The 14,544-nt window shown below is 64.0% G+C and overlaps 5 protein-coding genes across 19 annotated transcripts in view; 4 read left to right on the top strand and 1 right to left on the bottom strand.

Moving 5' to 3' along the window:
• The window catches only part of UBAP2 (ubiquitin associated protein 2), a 156,809-nt gene that overhangs the window by 52,135 nt on the left and 90,130 nt on the right, over positions 1-14,544 (bottom strand). The window lies entirely within an intron of this gene.
• On the top strand, positions 1,582-2,333 carry LOC141937619 (interferon-like). The gene has a single exon (XM_074855574.1). It carries the CDS (start codon positions 1,758-1,760, stop codon positions 2,331-2,333), a length of 576 nt encoding a protein of 191 aa, XP_074711675.1. The 5' UTR covers positions 1,582-1,757.
• On the top strand, positions 5,124-5,867 carry LOC141937678 (interferon-like). Its single transcript, XM_074855709.1, has one exon. It carries the CDS (start codon positions 5,292-5,294, stop codon positions 5,865-5,867), a length of 576 nt encoding a protein of 191 aa, XP_074711810.1. The 5' UTR covers positions 5,124-5,291.
• LOC141937617 (interferon-like) lies at positions 8,657-9,408 on the top strand. The gene has a single exon (XM_074855572.1). It carries the CDS (start codon positions 8,833-8,835, stop codon positions 9,406-9,408), a length of 576 nt encoding a protein of 191 aa, XP_074711673.1. The 5' UTR covers positions 8,657-8,832.
• On the top strand, positions 12,191-12,942 carry LOC141937683 (interferon-like). The gene has a single exon (XM_074855713.1). It carries the CDS (start codon positions 12,367-12,369, stop codon positions 12,940-12,942), a length of 576 nt encoding a protein of 191 aa, XP_074711814.1. The 5' UTR covers positions 12,191-12,366.

The raw sequence follows: 14,544 nt of genomic DNA, 5'->3' as shown, positions 1-14,544 counted from the left end.
TGCCAGCCGAAACCACGACAGCTGGGCACAGGCTTTGCCACAGGGCCTGTGCCCACAGGACCAGGGCTGACGCTTTGCAACTCACAGAGCCCAGATTCAGACCAGACACAAGCAAGACGTCTTCTACCACCAGCCTGCTCCTCAGACGCTGCAACAGGTTGCCCCGAGAGCTGGGAGCTGCCCCATCCCGGCAAACGGTCACCGTCACCTTGGACGGGGCTCCCAGACACCGGATCTACTCCAACGTGGCCCTGCTCGTGGCGGCGGCGCTTGGACCGCAAGACCTTTCACCGTCCCTCCCAACCCAAACCCGCCAAGGCCTCTGCCAAGGACAGGCACGGCACAGATCCCTTTGACTAGGCTGAGCTGGGCTCCTCTGGCCGCTTCAGCCATTTCTCACGACAACTCTCGCCTTGCGCCGCTTGCTCCAACACACCTTGCAGCACCAACTCTTCTAAGGCCACACGCACGAGCTCCAGCCACCCACCTCCAACACCAGCCCACCTCCCGCACTGACGGCACCTAGGGACGCCAAATCATCACGCGCGTGCCACCACCCCGGGCACGGCACCCACCAACACAACGGGGCCTGGACAGACCATGGCTCCCCGCCCGACACCGCCCTGCCACCACGGCCGCCACCACCATCACCACACCCCCATTTCTTGCCCCGGCTCAAAAGCTCCCAGAAAACACACGGCGGCCTCTCTCACACCAACACAACACCATCCCTGCTCTCCCGAGGCACCCCAAAACCTCGGCGAGCACAACCTCCGCCACCTCCCTCCTCCCTCTAGAGCTCGACAACTACATCCGCTGGCTCCGATCCACCTCCGCAGGACTCTGGGACACCCCTCCTCGAGGGGCCCAGGCCATTCCAAACGCAAGCCCCTTCCTTCGCTGACGGCAAACATCTTCTTCTTTGCTCTCCAGCCGCCTCAGCCAAGGAGGCAGACAAAAACACCAGACGACCCCTGCTCCAGGGCCACGCGCGTGGCACCACAGCCACGGACCCAACGCCCCAGCCCGAGCAGCACCGAGACCCTTCCCTTCCTCCTCTTCCTTCTTCCTTCCGCAAGCCTTGCCTCCTGCCTTACTTGCCCATTGCCTTCAACACACGAGCTGCGGCAGCTCCAGCCACCAACACAGCCACTGCTCAGGGGCCTACACCCACAGCCACCTCCTCGCAAGCCGACGACGACGACACCCCCAGGCCCTCGCTCCAGGAGGGGGCTCCCCACGCTCTGCCAAGTGACATCACTTCACAACCCTTCCCAACACGAAAAGGAAAGACCAGACAAGATGAAAACAAAGGCGAAAGGAAAACGCACCACAGGGCAGCACGGGCGCAAGACACACTTGGGCAGGAAGGGAAACTTCAGCTGCAGCCTCTTCACAGGGAAACCCTCACACACCTCCCCGCCACAGCTGCCCCCAAGGGCTCTGCCCCAGCGCGCGCTTTCGCATCCCCCACTCAACCACTACAGACAACCTGCCCCCAACGCAGCCCCGGCAAAGCACCGCCACCGCCCTCCCCACGCGCGCCCACCCCACCAACGCACTTCCCCGACACCACCGCAGGCCACCAGCCAAAACTGAAAACCACAGCCGGAAACTCGCTGCCACCAGAAAGCGAGCGAGGGAAAGCCGCCGCACCACATAAAGCCGGCCACCCGGCGGCACCCCAAGCACAGCGCCCGGCCGCACCGCCACCGAGCCTGACCAGGCTCCTGCCCAGCACCACCCACAGGCCCACCATGGCTGCGCCCGCAACCCCACAGACCCGCCTGCGCCACGGCGCCCCGCCGCTCCTGCTCCTCCTGACGGCTCTCGCCACCGCCCTCGCCTGCCACCACCTGCCTCCCCGACACGACACCTTCCCCTGGGACAGCCTCCAGCTCCTCCAGGCCATGGCTCCCAGCCCGACACAGCCCTGCCACCCCCACCAGGCGCCCGTCTTCCCCGACACCCTCCTCCACACCAGCCACCCACAGCAAGCCGCCGCCACCGTCCTCCGCATCCTCCAGCACCTCCTCCACACCCTCAGCAGCCCCAGCACCCCCCAGCACTGGGACGCCCAGGCACGACACCAACTCCTCAACAGCCTCCAGCACCACATCCAGCAGCTCCACCAGTGCCTGACCGCCAACGGCACGCTCGCCCAAGGCCCAGGGCCCCGCAGCCTCACGCTCACCCTCGACAAATACTTCAGGGACATCCAGCACTTCCTCCGCACCCACCACCACAGCGCCTGCGCCTGGGACCACGTCCGCCTCCAAGCTCGCGCCTGCTTCCAACGCCTCCACAACCTCACCCGCACCACGCCCAGTTAGCCCAACGGCCCCCAACAACCCGCACGGCCCCACGCACCCCCACCACCGCCCCAGACCCGCCTCTGCCCTCCCGCCTCCCCTCACCCACCACGACAGGCGCCGGGGCGACAACGGCCCTGCACCCGCACCCTCCACGCGCTGCTCCTCCACTTCCACCACAACTTCTATTTATCTTCACAACGGGTTTTAGCTATTTATTCCACTATTTATTCCACACAAAATAAAGACCTCTTGCAAAAAGCCTGCCTCTGCCTCTCGTCTCAGAAGCACGGGGACGAGCCTTTGGGGGGGGCAGGGGCGGGGGGAAGGCACCGCCACTCAACACCTCCTCCCAGCCCTGCTCCAAACAGGGCTCCCCGCACACCCCGCGCCCGCTCTTCTCTTTGACACCTCCCCAACGACGAGGCACCGGCCTCAACCTCTTGCCAAAACCTCTCACGGGGTGCAGCCAGCGGCAGCACTACCGCCTCTTTGGCCCTCGTCTCCTCAGCGTTTCCCACCGGCCATCCCGCCTCACCATCAGCTCCGCACTCCTCGCGCCAACCAAGACGTGGGCCTGTTGGAGCGCCTCCAGACCAGGGCCACAAACGGGAGCGATCAGAGCCTTGCAACGCCTCTCCTCGAAGGAAAGACTCACACGCCTGGGCTTCTTCACCCTCCAGGACACCTTCTAGTGGCCTTCCACTCCTCCAAGGGGGCTTAGAAATAAGATGGGGCCGTGCTTCCAACTCGGCCGGTCCCTCACCTTTCTCCCCCGCCCGGGGAAATAGGGGAGTTACAACAAGAAAAAAACCTCGTAGTTGAAAATAAAAAACAAACACTTTAGCCATTGCAACAGAACAAAACAATAACGGAAAGCCCAAACGGGTAACGCACAATGCGCTCGCTCATCACCCGCCCAACGATGCGCAGCCCGCCCCCAGCTGCGATCCCGATCCCGACCCAACGAAGGTCCCGACCCAGCCAAGATGCCGCCGTGCCCACCAGAAGCCAGAGAGAACCCGCCACCTTTGTATACCGAGTATGACGTCACAGGAGATGGAACACCCCAAGGGCCGGTCCGGGCCTGGCACTCCAGCTGCCCCTCCTCCCACCCCAAAGAAAGGGAACTCTACCCTGGCCCAAATCCCAAATGCCAAATGCCAAATCCGGCTCGGGCGCTCCCGAGATGCTCTCTCCCAGCTCAAGCACATTACCTCTATGCCAGCCGAAACCACGACAGCTGGGCACAGGCTTTGCCACAGGGCCTGTGCCCACAGGACCAGGGCTGACGCTTTGCAACTCACAGAGCCCAGATTCAGACCAGACACAAGCAAGACGTCTTCTACCACCAGCCTGCTCCTCAGACGCTGCAACAGGTTGCCCCGAGAGCTGGGAGCTGCCCCATCCCGGCAAACGGTCACCGTCACCTTGGACGGGGCTCCCAGACACCGGATCTACTCCAACGTGGCCCTGCTCGTGGCGGCGGCGCTTGGACCGCAAGACCTTTCACCGTCCCTCCCAACCCAAACCCGCCAAGGCCTCTGCCAAGGACAGGCACGGCACAGATCCCTTTGACTAGGCTGAGCTGGGCTCCTCTGGCCGCTTCAGCCATTTCTCACGACAACTCTCGCCTTGCGCCGCTTGCTCCAACACACCTTGCAGCACCAACTCTTCTAAGGCCACACGCACGAGCTCCAGCCACCCACCTCCAACACCAGCCCACCTCCCGCACTGACGGCACCTAGGGACGCCAAATCATCACGCGCGTGCCACCACCCCGGGCACGGCACCCACCAACACAACGGGGCCTGGACAGACCATGGCTCCCCGCCCGACACCGCCCTGCCACCACGGCCGCCACCACCATCACCACACCCCCATTTCTTGCCCCGGCTCAAAAGCTCCCAGAAAACACACGGCGGCCTCTCTCACACCAACACAACACCATCCCTGCTCTCCCGAGGCACCCCAAAACCTCGGCGAGCACAACCTCCGCCACCTCCCTCCTCCCTCTAGAGCTCGACAACTACATCCGCTGGCTCCGATCCACCTCCGCAGGACTCTGGGACACCCCTCCTCGAGGGGCCCAGGCCATTCCAAACGCAAGCCCCTTCCTTCGCTGACGGCAAACATCTTCTTCTTTGCTCTCCAGCCGCCTCAGCCAAGGAGGCAGACAAAAACACCAGACGACCCCTGCTCCAGGGCCACGCGCGTGGCACCACAGCCACGGACCCAACGCCCCAGCCCGAGCAGCACCGAGACCCTTCCCTTCCTCCTCTTCCTTCTTCCTTCCGCAAGCCTTGCCTCCTGCCTTACTTGCCCATTGCCTTCAACACACGAGCTGCGGCAGCTCCAGCCACCAACACAGCCACTGCTCAGGGGCCTACACCCACAGCCACCTCCTCGCAAGCCGACGACGACGACACCCCCAGGCCCTCGCTCCAGGAGGGGGCTCCCCACGCTCTGCCAAGTGACATCACTTCACAACCCTTCCCAACACGAAAAGGAAAGACCAGACAAGATGAAAACAAAGGCGAAAGGAAAACGCACCACAGGGCAGCACGGGCGCAAGACACACTTGGGCAGGAAGGGAAACTTCAGCTGCAGCCTCTTCACAGGGAAACCCTCACACACCTCCCCGCCACAGCTGCCCCCAAGGGCTCTGCCCCAGCGCGCGCTTTCGCATCCCCCACTCAACCACTACAGACAACCTGCCCCCAACGCAGCCCCGGCAAAGCACCGCCACCGCCCTCCCCACGCGCGCCCACCCTACCAACGCACTTCCCCGACACCACCGCAGGCCACCAGCCAAAACTGAAAACCACAGCCGGAAACTCGCTGCCACCAGAAAGCGAGCGAGGGAAAGCCGCCGCACCACATAAAGCCGGCCACCCGGCGGCACCCCAAGCACAGCGCCCGGCCGCACCGCCACCGAGCCTGACCAGGCTCCTGCCCAGCACCACCCACAGGCCCACCATGGCTGCGCCCGCAACCCCACAGACCCGCCTGCGCCACGGCGCCCCGCCGCTCCTGCTCCTCCTGACGGCTCTCGCCACCGCCCTCGCCTGCCACCACCTGCCTCCCCGACACGACACCTTCCCCTGGGACAGCCTCCAGCTCCTCCAGGCCATGGCTCCCAGCCCGACACAGCCCTGCCACCCCCACCAGGCGCCCGTCTTCCCCGACACCCTCCTCCACACCAGCCACCCACAGCAAGCCGCCGCCACCGTCCTCCGCATCCTCCAGCACCTCCTCCACACCCTCAGCAGCCCCAGCACCCCCCAGCACTGGGACGCCCAGGCACGACACCAACTCCTCAACAGCCTCCAGCACCACATCCAGCAGCTCCACCAGTGCCTGACCGCCAACGGCACGCTCGCCCAAGGCCCAGGGCCCCGCAGCCTCACGCTCACCCTCGACAAATACTTCAGGGACATCCAGCACTTCCTCCGCACCCACCACCACAGCGCCTGCGCCTGGGACCACGTCCGCCTCCAAGCTCGCGCCTGCTTCCAACGCCTCCACAACCTCACCCGCACCACGCCCAGTTAGCCCAACGGCCCCCAACAACCCGCACGGCCCCACGCACCCCCACCACCGCCCCAGACCCGCCTCTGCCCTCCCGCCTCCCCTCACCCACCACGACAGGCGCCGGGGCGACAACGGCCCTGCACCCGCACCCTCCACGCGCTGCTCCTCCACTTCCACCACAACTTCTATTTATCTTCACAACGGGTTTTAGCTATTTATTCCACTATTTATTCCACACAAAATAAAGACCTCTTGCAAAAAGCCTGCCTCTGCCTCTCGTCTCAGAAGCACGGGGACGAGCCTTTGGGGGGGGCAGGGGCGGGGGGAAGGCACCGCCACTCAACACCTCCTCCCAGCCCTGCTCCAAACAGGGCTCCCCGCACACCCCGCGCCCGCTCTTCTCTTTGACACCTCCCCAACGACGAGGCACCGGCCTCAACCTCTTGCCAAAACCTCTCACGGGGTGCAGCCAGCGGCAGCACTACCGCCTCTTTGGCCCTCGTCTCCTCAGCGTTTCCCACCGGCCATCCCGCCTCACCATCAGCTCCGCACTCCTCGCGCCAACCAAGACGTGGGCCTGTTGGAGCGCCTCCAGACCAGGGCCACAAACGGGAGCGATCAGAGCCTTGCAACGCCTCTCCTCGAAGGAAAGACTCACACGCCTGGGCTTCTTCACCCTCCAGGACACCTTCTAGTGGCCTTCCACTCCTCCAAGGGGGCTTAGAAATAAGATGGGGCCGTGCTTCCAACTCGGCCGGTCCCTCACCTTTCTCCCCCGCCCGGGGAAATAGGGGAGTTACAACAAGAAAAAAACCTCGTAGTTGAAAATAAAAAACAAACACTTTAGCCATTGCAACAGAACAAAACAATAACGGAAAGCCCAAACGGGTAACGCACAATGCGCTCGCTCATCACCCGCCCAACGATGCGCAGCCCGCCCCCAGCTGCGATCCCGATCCCGACCCAACGAAGGTCCCGACCCAGCCAAGATGCCGCCGTGCCCACCAGAAGCCAGAGAGAACCCGCCACCTTTGTATACCGAGTATGACGTCACAGGAGATGGAACACCCCAAGGGCCGGTCCGGGCCTGGCACTCCAGCTGCCCCTCCTCCCACCCCAAAGAAAGGGAACTCTACCCTGGCCCAAATCCCAAATGCCAAATGCCAAATGCCAAATCCGGCTCGGGCGCTCCCGAGATGCTCTCTCCCAGCTCAAGCACATTACCTCTATGCCAGCCGAAACCACGACAGCTGGGCACAGGCTTTGCCACAGGGCCTGTGCCCACAGGACCAGGGCTGACGCTTTGCAACTCACAGAGCCCAGATTCAGACCAGACACAAGCAAGACGTCTTCTACCACCAGCCTGCTCCTCAGACGCTGCAACAGGTTGCCCCGAGAGCTGGGAGCTGCCCCATCCCGGCAAACGGTCACCGTCACCTTGGACGGGGCTCCCAGACACCGGATCTACTCCAACGTGGCCCTGCTCGTGGCGGCGGCGCTTGGACCGCAAGACCTTTCACCGTCCCTCCCAACCCAAACCCGCCAAGGCCTCTGCCAAGGACAGGCACGGCACAGATCCCTTTGACTAGGCTGAGCTGGGCTCCTCTGGCCGCTTCAGCCATTTCTCACGACAACTCTCGCCTTGCGCTGCTTGCTCCAACACACCTTGCAGCACCAACTCTTCTAAGGCCACACGCACGAGCTCCAGCCACCCACCTCCAACACCAGCCCACCTCCCGCACTGACGGCACCTAGGGACGCCAAATCATCACGCGCGTGCCACCACCCCGGGCACGGCACCCACCAACACAACGGGGCCTGGACAGACCATGGCTCCCCGCCCGACACCGCCCTGCCACCACGGCCGCCACCACCATCACCACACCCCCATTTCTTGCCCCGGCTCAAAAGCTCCCAGAAAACACACGGCGGCCTCTCTCACACCAACACAACACCATCCCTGCTCTCCCGAGGCACCCCAAAACCTCGGCGAGCACAACCTCCGCCACCTCCCTCCTCCCTCTAGAGCTCGACAACTACATCCGCTGGCTCCGCTCCACCTCCGCAGGACTCTGGGACACCCCTCCTCGAGGGGCCCAGGCCATTCCAAACGCAAGCCCCTTCCTTCGCTGACGGCAAACATCTTCTTCTTTGCTCTCCAGCCGCCTCAGCCAAGGAGGCAGACAAAAACACCAGACGACCCCTGCTCCAGGGCCACGCGCGTGGCACCACAGCCACGGACCCAACGCCCCAGCCCGAGCAGCACCGAGACCCTTCCCTTCCTCCTCTTCCTTCTTCCTTCCGCAAGCCTTGCCTCCTGCCTTACTTGCCCATTGCCTTCAACACACGAGCTGCGGCAGCTCCAGCCACCAACACAGCCACTGCTCAGGGGCCTACACCCACAGCCACCTCCTCGCAAGCCGACGACGACGACACCCCCAGGCCCTCGCTCCAGGAGGGGGCTCCCCACGCTCTGCCAAGTGACATCACTTCACAACCCTTCCCAACACGAAAAGGAAAGACCAGACAAGATGAAAACAAAGGCGAAAGGAAAACGCACCACAGGGCAGCACGGGCGCAAGACACACTTGGGCAGGAAGGGAAACTTCAGCTGCAGCCTCTTCACAGGGAAACCCTCACACACCTCCCCGCCACAGCTGCCCCCAAGGGCTCTGCCCCAGCGCGCGCTTTCGCATCCCCCACTCAACCACTACAGACAACCTGCCCCCAACGCAGCCCCGGCAAAGCACCGCCACCGCCCTCCCCACGCGCGCCCACCCCACCAACGCACTTCCCCGACACCACCGCAGGCCACCAGCCAAAACTGAAAACCACAGCCGGAAACTCGCTGCCACCAGAAAGCGAGCGAGGGAAAGCCGCCGCACCACATAAAGCCGGCCACCCGGCGGCACCCCAAGCACAGCGCCCGGCCGCACCGCCACCGAGCCTGACCAGGCTCCTGCCCAGCACCACCCACAGGCCCACCATGGCTGCGCCCGCAACCCCACAGACCCGCCTGCGCCACGGCGCCCCGCCGCTCCTGCTCCTCCTGACGGCTCTCGCCACCGCCCTCGCCTGCCACCACCTGCCTCCCCGACACGACACCTTCCCCTGGGACAGCCTCCAGCTCCTCCAGGCCATGGCTCCCAGCCCGACACAGCCCTGCCACCCCCACCAGGCGCCCGTCTTCCCCGACACCCTCCTCCACACCAGCCACCCACAGCAAGCCGCCGCCACCGTCCTCCGCATCCTCCAGCACCTCCTCCACACCCTCAGCAGCCCCAGCACCCCCCAGCACTGGGACGCCCAGGCACGACACCAACTCCTCAACAGCCTCCAGCACCACATCCAGCAGCTCCACCAGTGCCTGACCGCCAACGGCACGCTCGCCCAAGGCCCAGGGCCCCGCAGCCTCACGCTCACCCTCGACAAATACTTCAGGGACATCCAGCACTTCCTCCGCACCCACCACCACAGCGCCTGCGCCTGGGACCACGTCCGCCTCCAAGCTCGCGCCTGCTTCCAACGCCTCCACAACCTCACCCGCACCACGCCCAGTTAGCCCAACGGCCCCCAACAACCCGCACGGCCCCACGCACCCCCACCACCGCCCCAGACCCGCCTCTGCCCTCCCGCCTCCCCTCACCCACCACGACAGGCGCCGGGGCGACAACGGCCCTGCACCCGCACCCTCCACGCGCTGCTCCTCCACTTCCACCACAACTTCTATTTATCTTCACAACGGGTTTTAGCTATTTATTCCACTATTTATTCCACACAAAATAAAGACCTCTTGCAAAAAGCCTGCCTCTGCCTCTCGTCTCAGAAGCACGGGGACGAGCCTTTGGGGGGGGCAGGGGCGGGGGGAAGGCACCGCCACTCAACACCTCCTCCCAGCCCTGCTCCAAACAGGGCTCCCCGCACACCCCGCGCCCGCTCTTCTCTTTGACACCTCCCCAACGACGAGGCACCGGCCTCAACCTCTTGCCAAAACCTCTCACGGGGTGCAGCCAGCGGCAGCACTACCGCCTCTTTGGCCCTCGTCTCCTCAGCGTTTCCCACCGGCCATCCCGCCTCACCATCAGCTCCGCACTCCTCGCGCCAACCAAGACGTGGGCCTGTTGGAGCGCCTCCAGACCAGGGCCACAAACGGGAGCGATCAGAGCCTTGCAACGCCTCTCCTCGAAGGAAAGACTCACACGCCTGGGCTTCTTCACCCTCCAGGACACCTTCTAGTGGCCTTCCACTCCTCCAAGGGGGCTTAGAAATAAGATGGGGCCGTGCTTCCAACTCGGCCGGTCCCTCACCTTTCTCCCCCGCCCGGGGAAATAGGGGAGTTACAACAAGAAAAAAACCTCGTAGTTGAAAATAAAAAACAAACACTTTAGCCATTGCAACAGAACAAAACAATAACGGAAAGCCCAAACGGGTAACGCACAATGCGCTCGCTCATCACCCGCCCAACGATGCGCAGCCCGCCCCCAGCTGCGATCCCGATCCCGACCCAACGAAGGTCCCGACCCAGCCAAGATGCCGCCGTGCCCACCAGAAGCCAGAGAGAACCCGCCACCTTTGTATACCGAGTATGACGTCACAGGAGATGGAACACCCCAAGGGCCGGTCCGGGCCTGGCACTCCAGCTGCCCCTCCTCCCACCCCAAAGAAAGGGAACTCTACCCTGGCCCAAATCCCAAATGCCAAATGCCAAATCCGGCTCGGGCGCTCCCGAGATGCTCTCTCCCAGCTCAAGCACATTACCTCTATGCCAGCCGAAACCACGACAGCTGGGCACAGGCTTTGCCACAGGGCCTGTGCCCACAGGACCAGGGCTGACGCTTTGCAACTCACAGAGCCCAGATTCAGACCAGACACAAGCAAGACGTCTTCTACCACCAGCCTGCTCCTCAGACGCTGCAACAGGTTGCCCCGAGAGCTGGGAGCTGCCCCATCCCGGCAAACGGTCACCGTCACCTTGGACGGGGCTCCCAGACACCGGATCTACTCCAACGTGGCCCTGCTCGTGGCGGCGGCGCTTGGACCGCAAGACCTTTCACCGTCCCTCCCAACCCAAACCCGCCAAGGCCTCTGCCAAGGACAGGCACGGCACAGATCCCTTTGACTAGGCTGAGCTGGGCTCCTCTGGCCGCTTCAGCCATTTCTCACGACAACTCTCGCCTTGCGCCGCTTGCTCCAACACACCTTGCAGCACCAACTCTTCTAAGGCCACACGCACGAGCTCCAGCCACCCACCTCCAACACCAGCCCACCTCCCGCACTGACGGCACCTAGGGACGCCAAATCATCACGCGCGTGCCACCACCCCGGGCACGGCACCCACCAACACAACGGGGCCTGGACAGACCATGGCTCCCCGCCCGACACCGCCCTGCCACCACGGCCGCCACCACCATCACCACACCCCCATTTCTTGCCCCGGCTCAAAAGCTCCCAGAAAACACACGGCGGCCTCTCTCACACCAACACAACACCATCCCTGCTCTCCCGAGGCACCCCAAAACCTCGGCGAGCACAACCTCCGCCACCTCCCTCCTCCCTCTAGAGCTCGACAACTACATCCGCTGGCTCCGATCCACCTCCGCAGGACTCTGGGACACCCCTCCTCGAGGGGCCCAGGCCATTCCAAACGCAAGCCCCTTCCTTCGCTGACGGCAAACATCTTCTTCTTTGCTCTCCAGCCGCCTCAGCCAAGGAGGCAGACAAAAACACCAGACGACCCCTGCTCCAGGGCCACGCGCGTGGCACCACAGCCACGGACCCAACGCCCCAGCCCGAGCAGCACCGAGACCCTTCCCTTCCTCCTCTTCCTTCTTCCTTCCGCAAGCCTTGCCTCCTGCCTTACTTGCCCATTGCCTTCAACACACGAGCTGCGGCAGCTCCAGCCACCAACACAGCCACTGCTCAGGGGCCTACACCCACAGCCACCTCCTCGCAAGCCGACGACGACGACACCCCCAGGCCCTCGCTCCAGGAGGGGGCTCCCCACGCTCTGCCAAGTGACATCACTTCACAACCCTTCCCAACACGAAAAGGAAAGACCAGACAAGATGAAAACAAAGGCGAAAGGAAAACGCACCACAGGGCAGCACGGGCGCAAGACACACTTGGGCAGGAAGGGAAACTTCAGCTGCAGCCTCTTCACAGGGAAACCCTCACACACCTCCCCGCCACAGCTGCCCCCAAGGGCTCTGCCCCAGCGCGCGCTTTCGCATCCCCCACTCAACCACTACAGACAACCTGCCCCCAACGCAGCCCCGGCAAAGCACCGCCACCGCCCTCCCCACGCGCGCCCACCCCACCAACGCACTTCCCCGACACCACCGCAGGCCACCAGCCAAAACTGAAAACCACAGCCGGAAACTCGCTGCCACCAGAAAGCGAGCGAGGGAAAGCCGCCGCACCACATAAAGCCGGCCACCCGGCGGCACCCCAAGCACAGCGCCCGGCCGCACCGCCACCGAGCCTGACCAGGCTCCTGCCCAGCACCACCCACAGGCCCACCATGGCTGCGCCCGCAACCCCACAGACCCGCCTGCGCCACGGCGCCCCGCCGCTCCTGCTCCTCCTGACGGCTCTCGCCACCGCCCTCGCCTGCCACCACCTGCCTCCCCGACACGACACCTTCCCCTGGGACAGCCTCCAGCTCCTCCAGGCCATGGCTCCCAGCCCGACACAGCCCTGCCACCCCCACCAGGCGCCCGTCTTCCCCGACACCCTCCTCCACACCAGCCACCCACAGCAAGCCGCCGCCACCGTCCTCCGCATCCTCCAGCACCTCCTCCACACCCTCAGCAGCCCCAGCACCCCCCAGCACTGGGACGCCCAGGCACGACACCAACTCCTCAACAGCCTCCAGCACCACATCCAGCAGCTCCACCAGTGCCTGACCGCCAACGGCACGCTCGCCCAAGGCCCAGGGCCCCGCAGCCTCACGCTCACCCTCGACAAATACTTCAGGGACATCCAGCACTTCCTCCGCACCCACCACCACAGCGCCTGCGCCTGGGACCACGTCCGCCTCCAAGCTCGCGCCTGCTTCCAACGCCTCCACAACCTCACTCGCACCACGCCCAGTTAGCCCAACGGCCCCCAACAACCCGCACGGCCCCACGCACCCCCACCACCGCCCCAGACCCGCCTCTGCCCTCCCGCCTCCCCTCACCCACCACGACAGGCGCCGGGGCGACAACGGCCCTGCACCCGCACCCTCCACGCGCTGCTCCTCCACTTCCACCACAACTTCTATTTATCTTCACAACGGGTTTTAGCTATTTATTCCACTATTTATTCCACACAAAATAAAGACCTCTTGCAAAAAGCCTGCCTCTGCCTCTCGTCTCAGAAGCACGGGGACGAGCCTTTGGGGGGGGCAGGGGCGGGGGGAAGGCACCGCCACTCAACACCTCCTCCCAGCCCTGCTCCAAACAGGGCTCCCCGCACACCCCGCGCCCGCTCTTCTCTTTGACACCTCCCCAACGACGAGGCACCGGCCTCAACCTCTTGCCAAAACCTCTCACGGGGTGCAGCCAGCGGCAGCACTACCGCCTCTTTGGCCCTCGTCTCCTCAGCGTTTCCCACCGGCCATCCCGCCTCACCATCAGCTCCGCACTCCTCGCGCCAACCAAGACGTGGGCCTGTTGGAGCGCCTCCAGACCAGGGCCACAAACGGGAGCGATCAGAGCCTTGCAACGCCTCTCCTCGAAGGAAAGACTCACACGCCTGGGCTTCTTCACCCTCCAGGACACCTTCTAGTGGCCTTCCACTCCTCCAAGGGGGCTTAGAAATAAGATGGGGCCGTGCTTCCAACTCAGCCGGTCCCTCACCTTTCTCCCCCGCCCGGGGAAATAGGGGAGTTACAACAAGAAAAAAACCTCGTCGTTGAAAATAAAAAACAAACACTTTAGCCATTGCAACAGAACAAAACAATAACGGAAAGCCCAAACGGGTAACGCACAATGCGCTCGCTCATCACCCGCCCAACGATGCGCAGCCCGCCCCCAGCTGCGATCCCGATCCCGACCCAACGAAGGTCCCGACCCAGCCAAGATGCCGCCGTGCCCACCAGAAGCCAGAGAGAACCCGCCACCTTTGTATACCGAGTATGACGTCACAGGAGATGGAACACCCCAAGGGCCGGTCCGGGCCTGGCACTCCAGCTGCCCCTCCTCCCACCCCAAAGAAAGGGAACTCTACCCTGGCCCAAATCCCAAATGCCAAATGCCAAATGCCAAATCCGGCTCGGGCGCTCCCGAGATGCTCTCTCCCAGCTCAAGCACATTACCTCTATGCCAGCCGAAACCACGACAGCTGGGCACAGGCTTTGCCACAGGGCCTGTGCCCACAGGACCAGGGCTGACGCTTTGCAACTCACAGAGCCCAGATTCAGACCAGACACAAGCAAGACGTCTTCTACCACCAGCCTGCTCCTCAGACGCTGCAACAGGTTGCCCCGAGAGCTGGGAGCTGCCCCATCCCGGCAAACGGTCACCGTCACCTTGGACGGGGCTCCCAGACACCGGATCTACTCCAACGTGGCCCTGCTCGTGGCGGCGGCGCTCGGACCGCAAGACCTTTCACCGTCCCTCCCAACCCAAACCCGCCAAGGCCTCTGCCAAGGACAGGCACGGCACAGATCCCTTTGACTAGGCTGAGCTGGGCTCCTCTGGCCGCTTCAGCCATT

The sequence above is a fragment of the Strix uralensis genome, chromosome Z (genome assembly GCF_047716275.1).
Source record: "Strix uralensis isolate ZFMK-TIS-50842 chromosome Z, bStrUra1, whole genome shotgun sequence".
Classification (NCBI taxonomy): domain Eukaryota; kingdom Metazoa; phylum Chordata; class Aves; order Strigiformes; family Strigidae; genus Strix; species Strix uralensis.
This window is presented reverse-complemented; position numbering and strand designations above follow the sequence as displayed.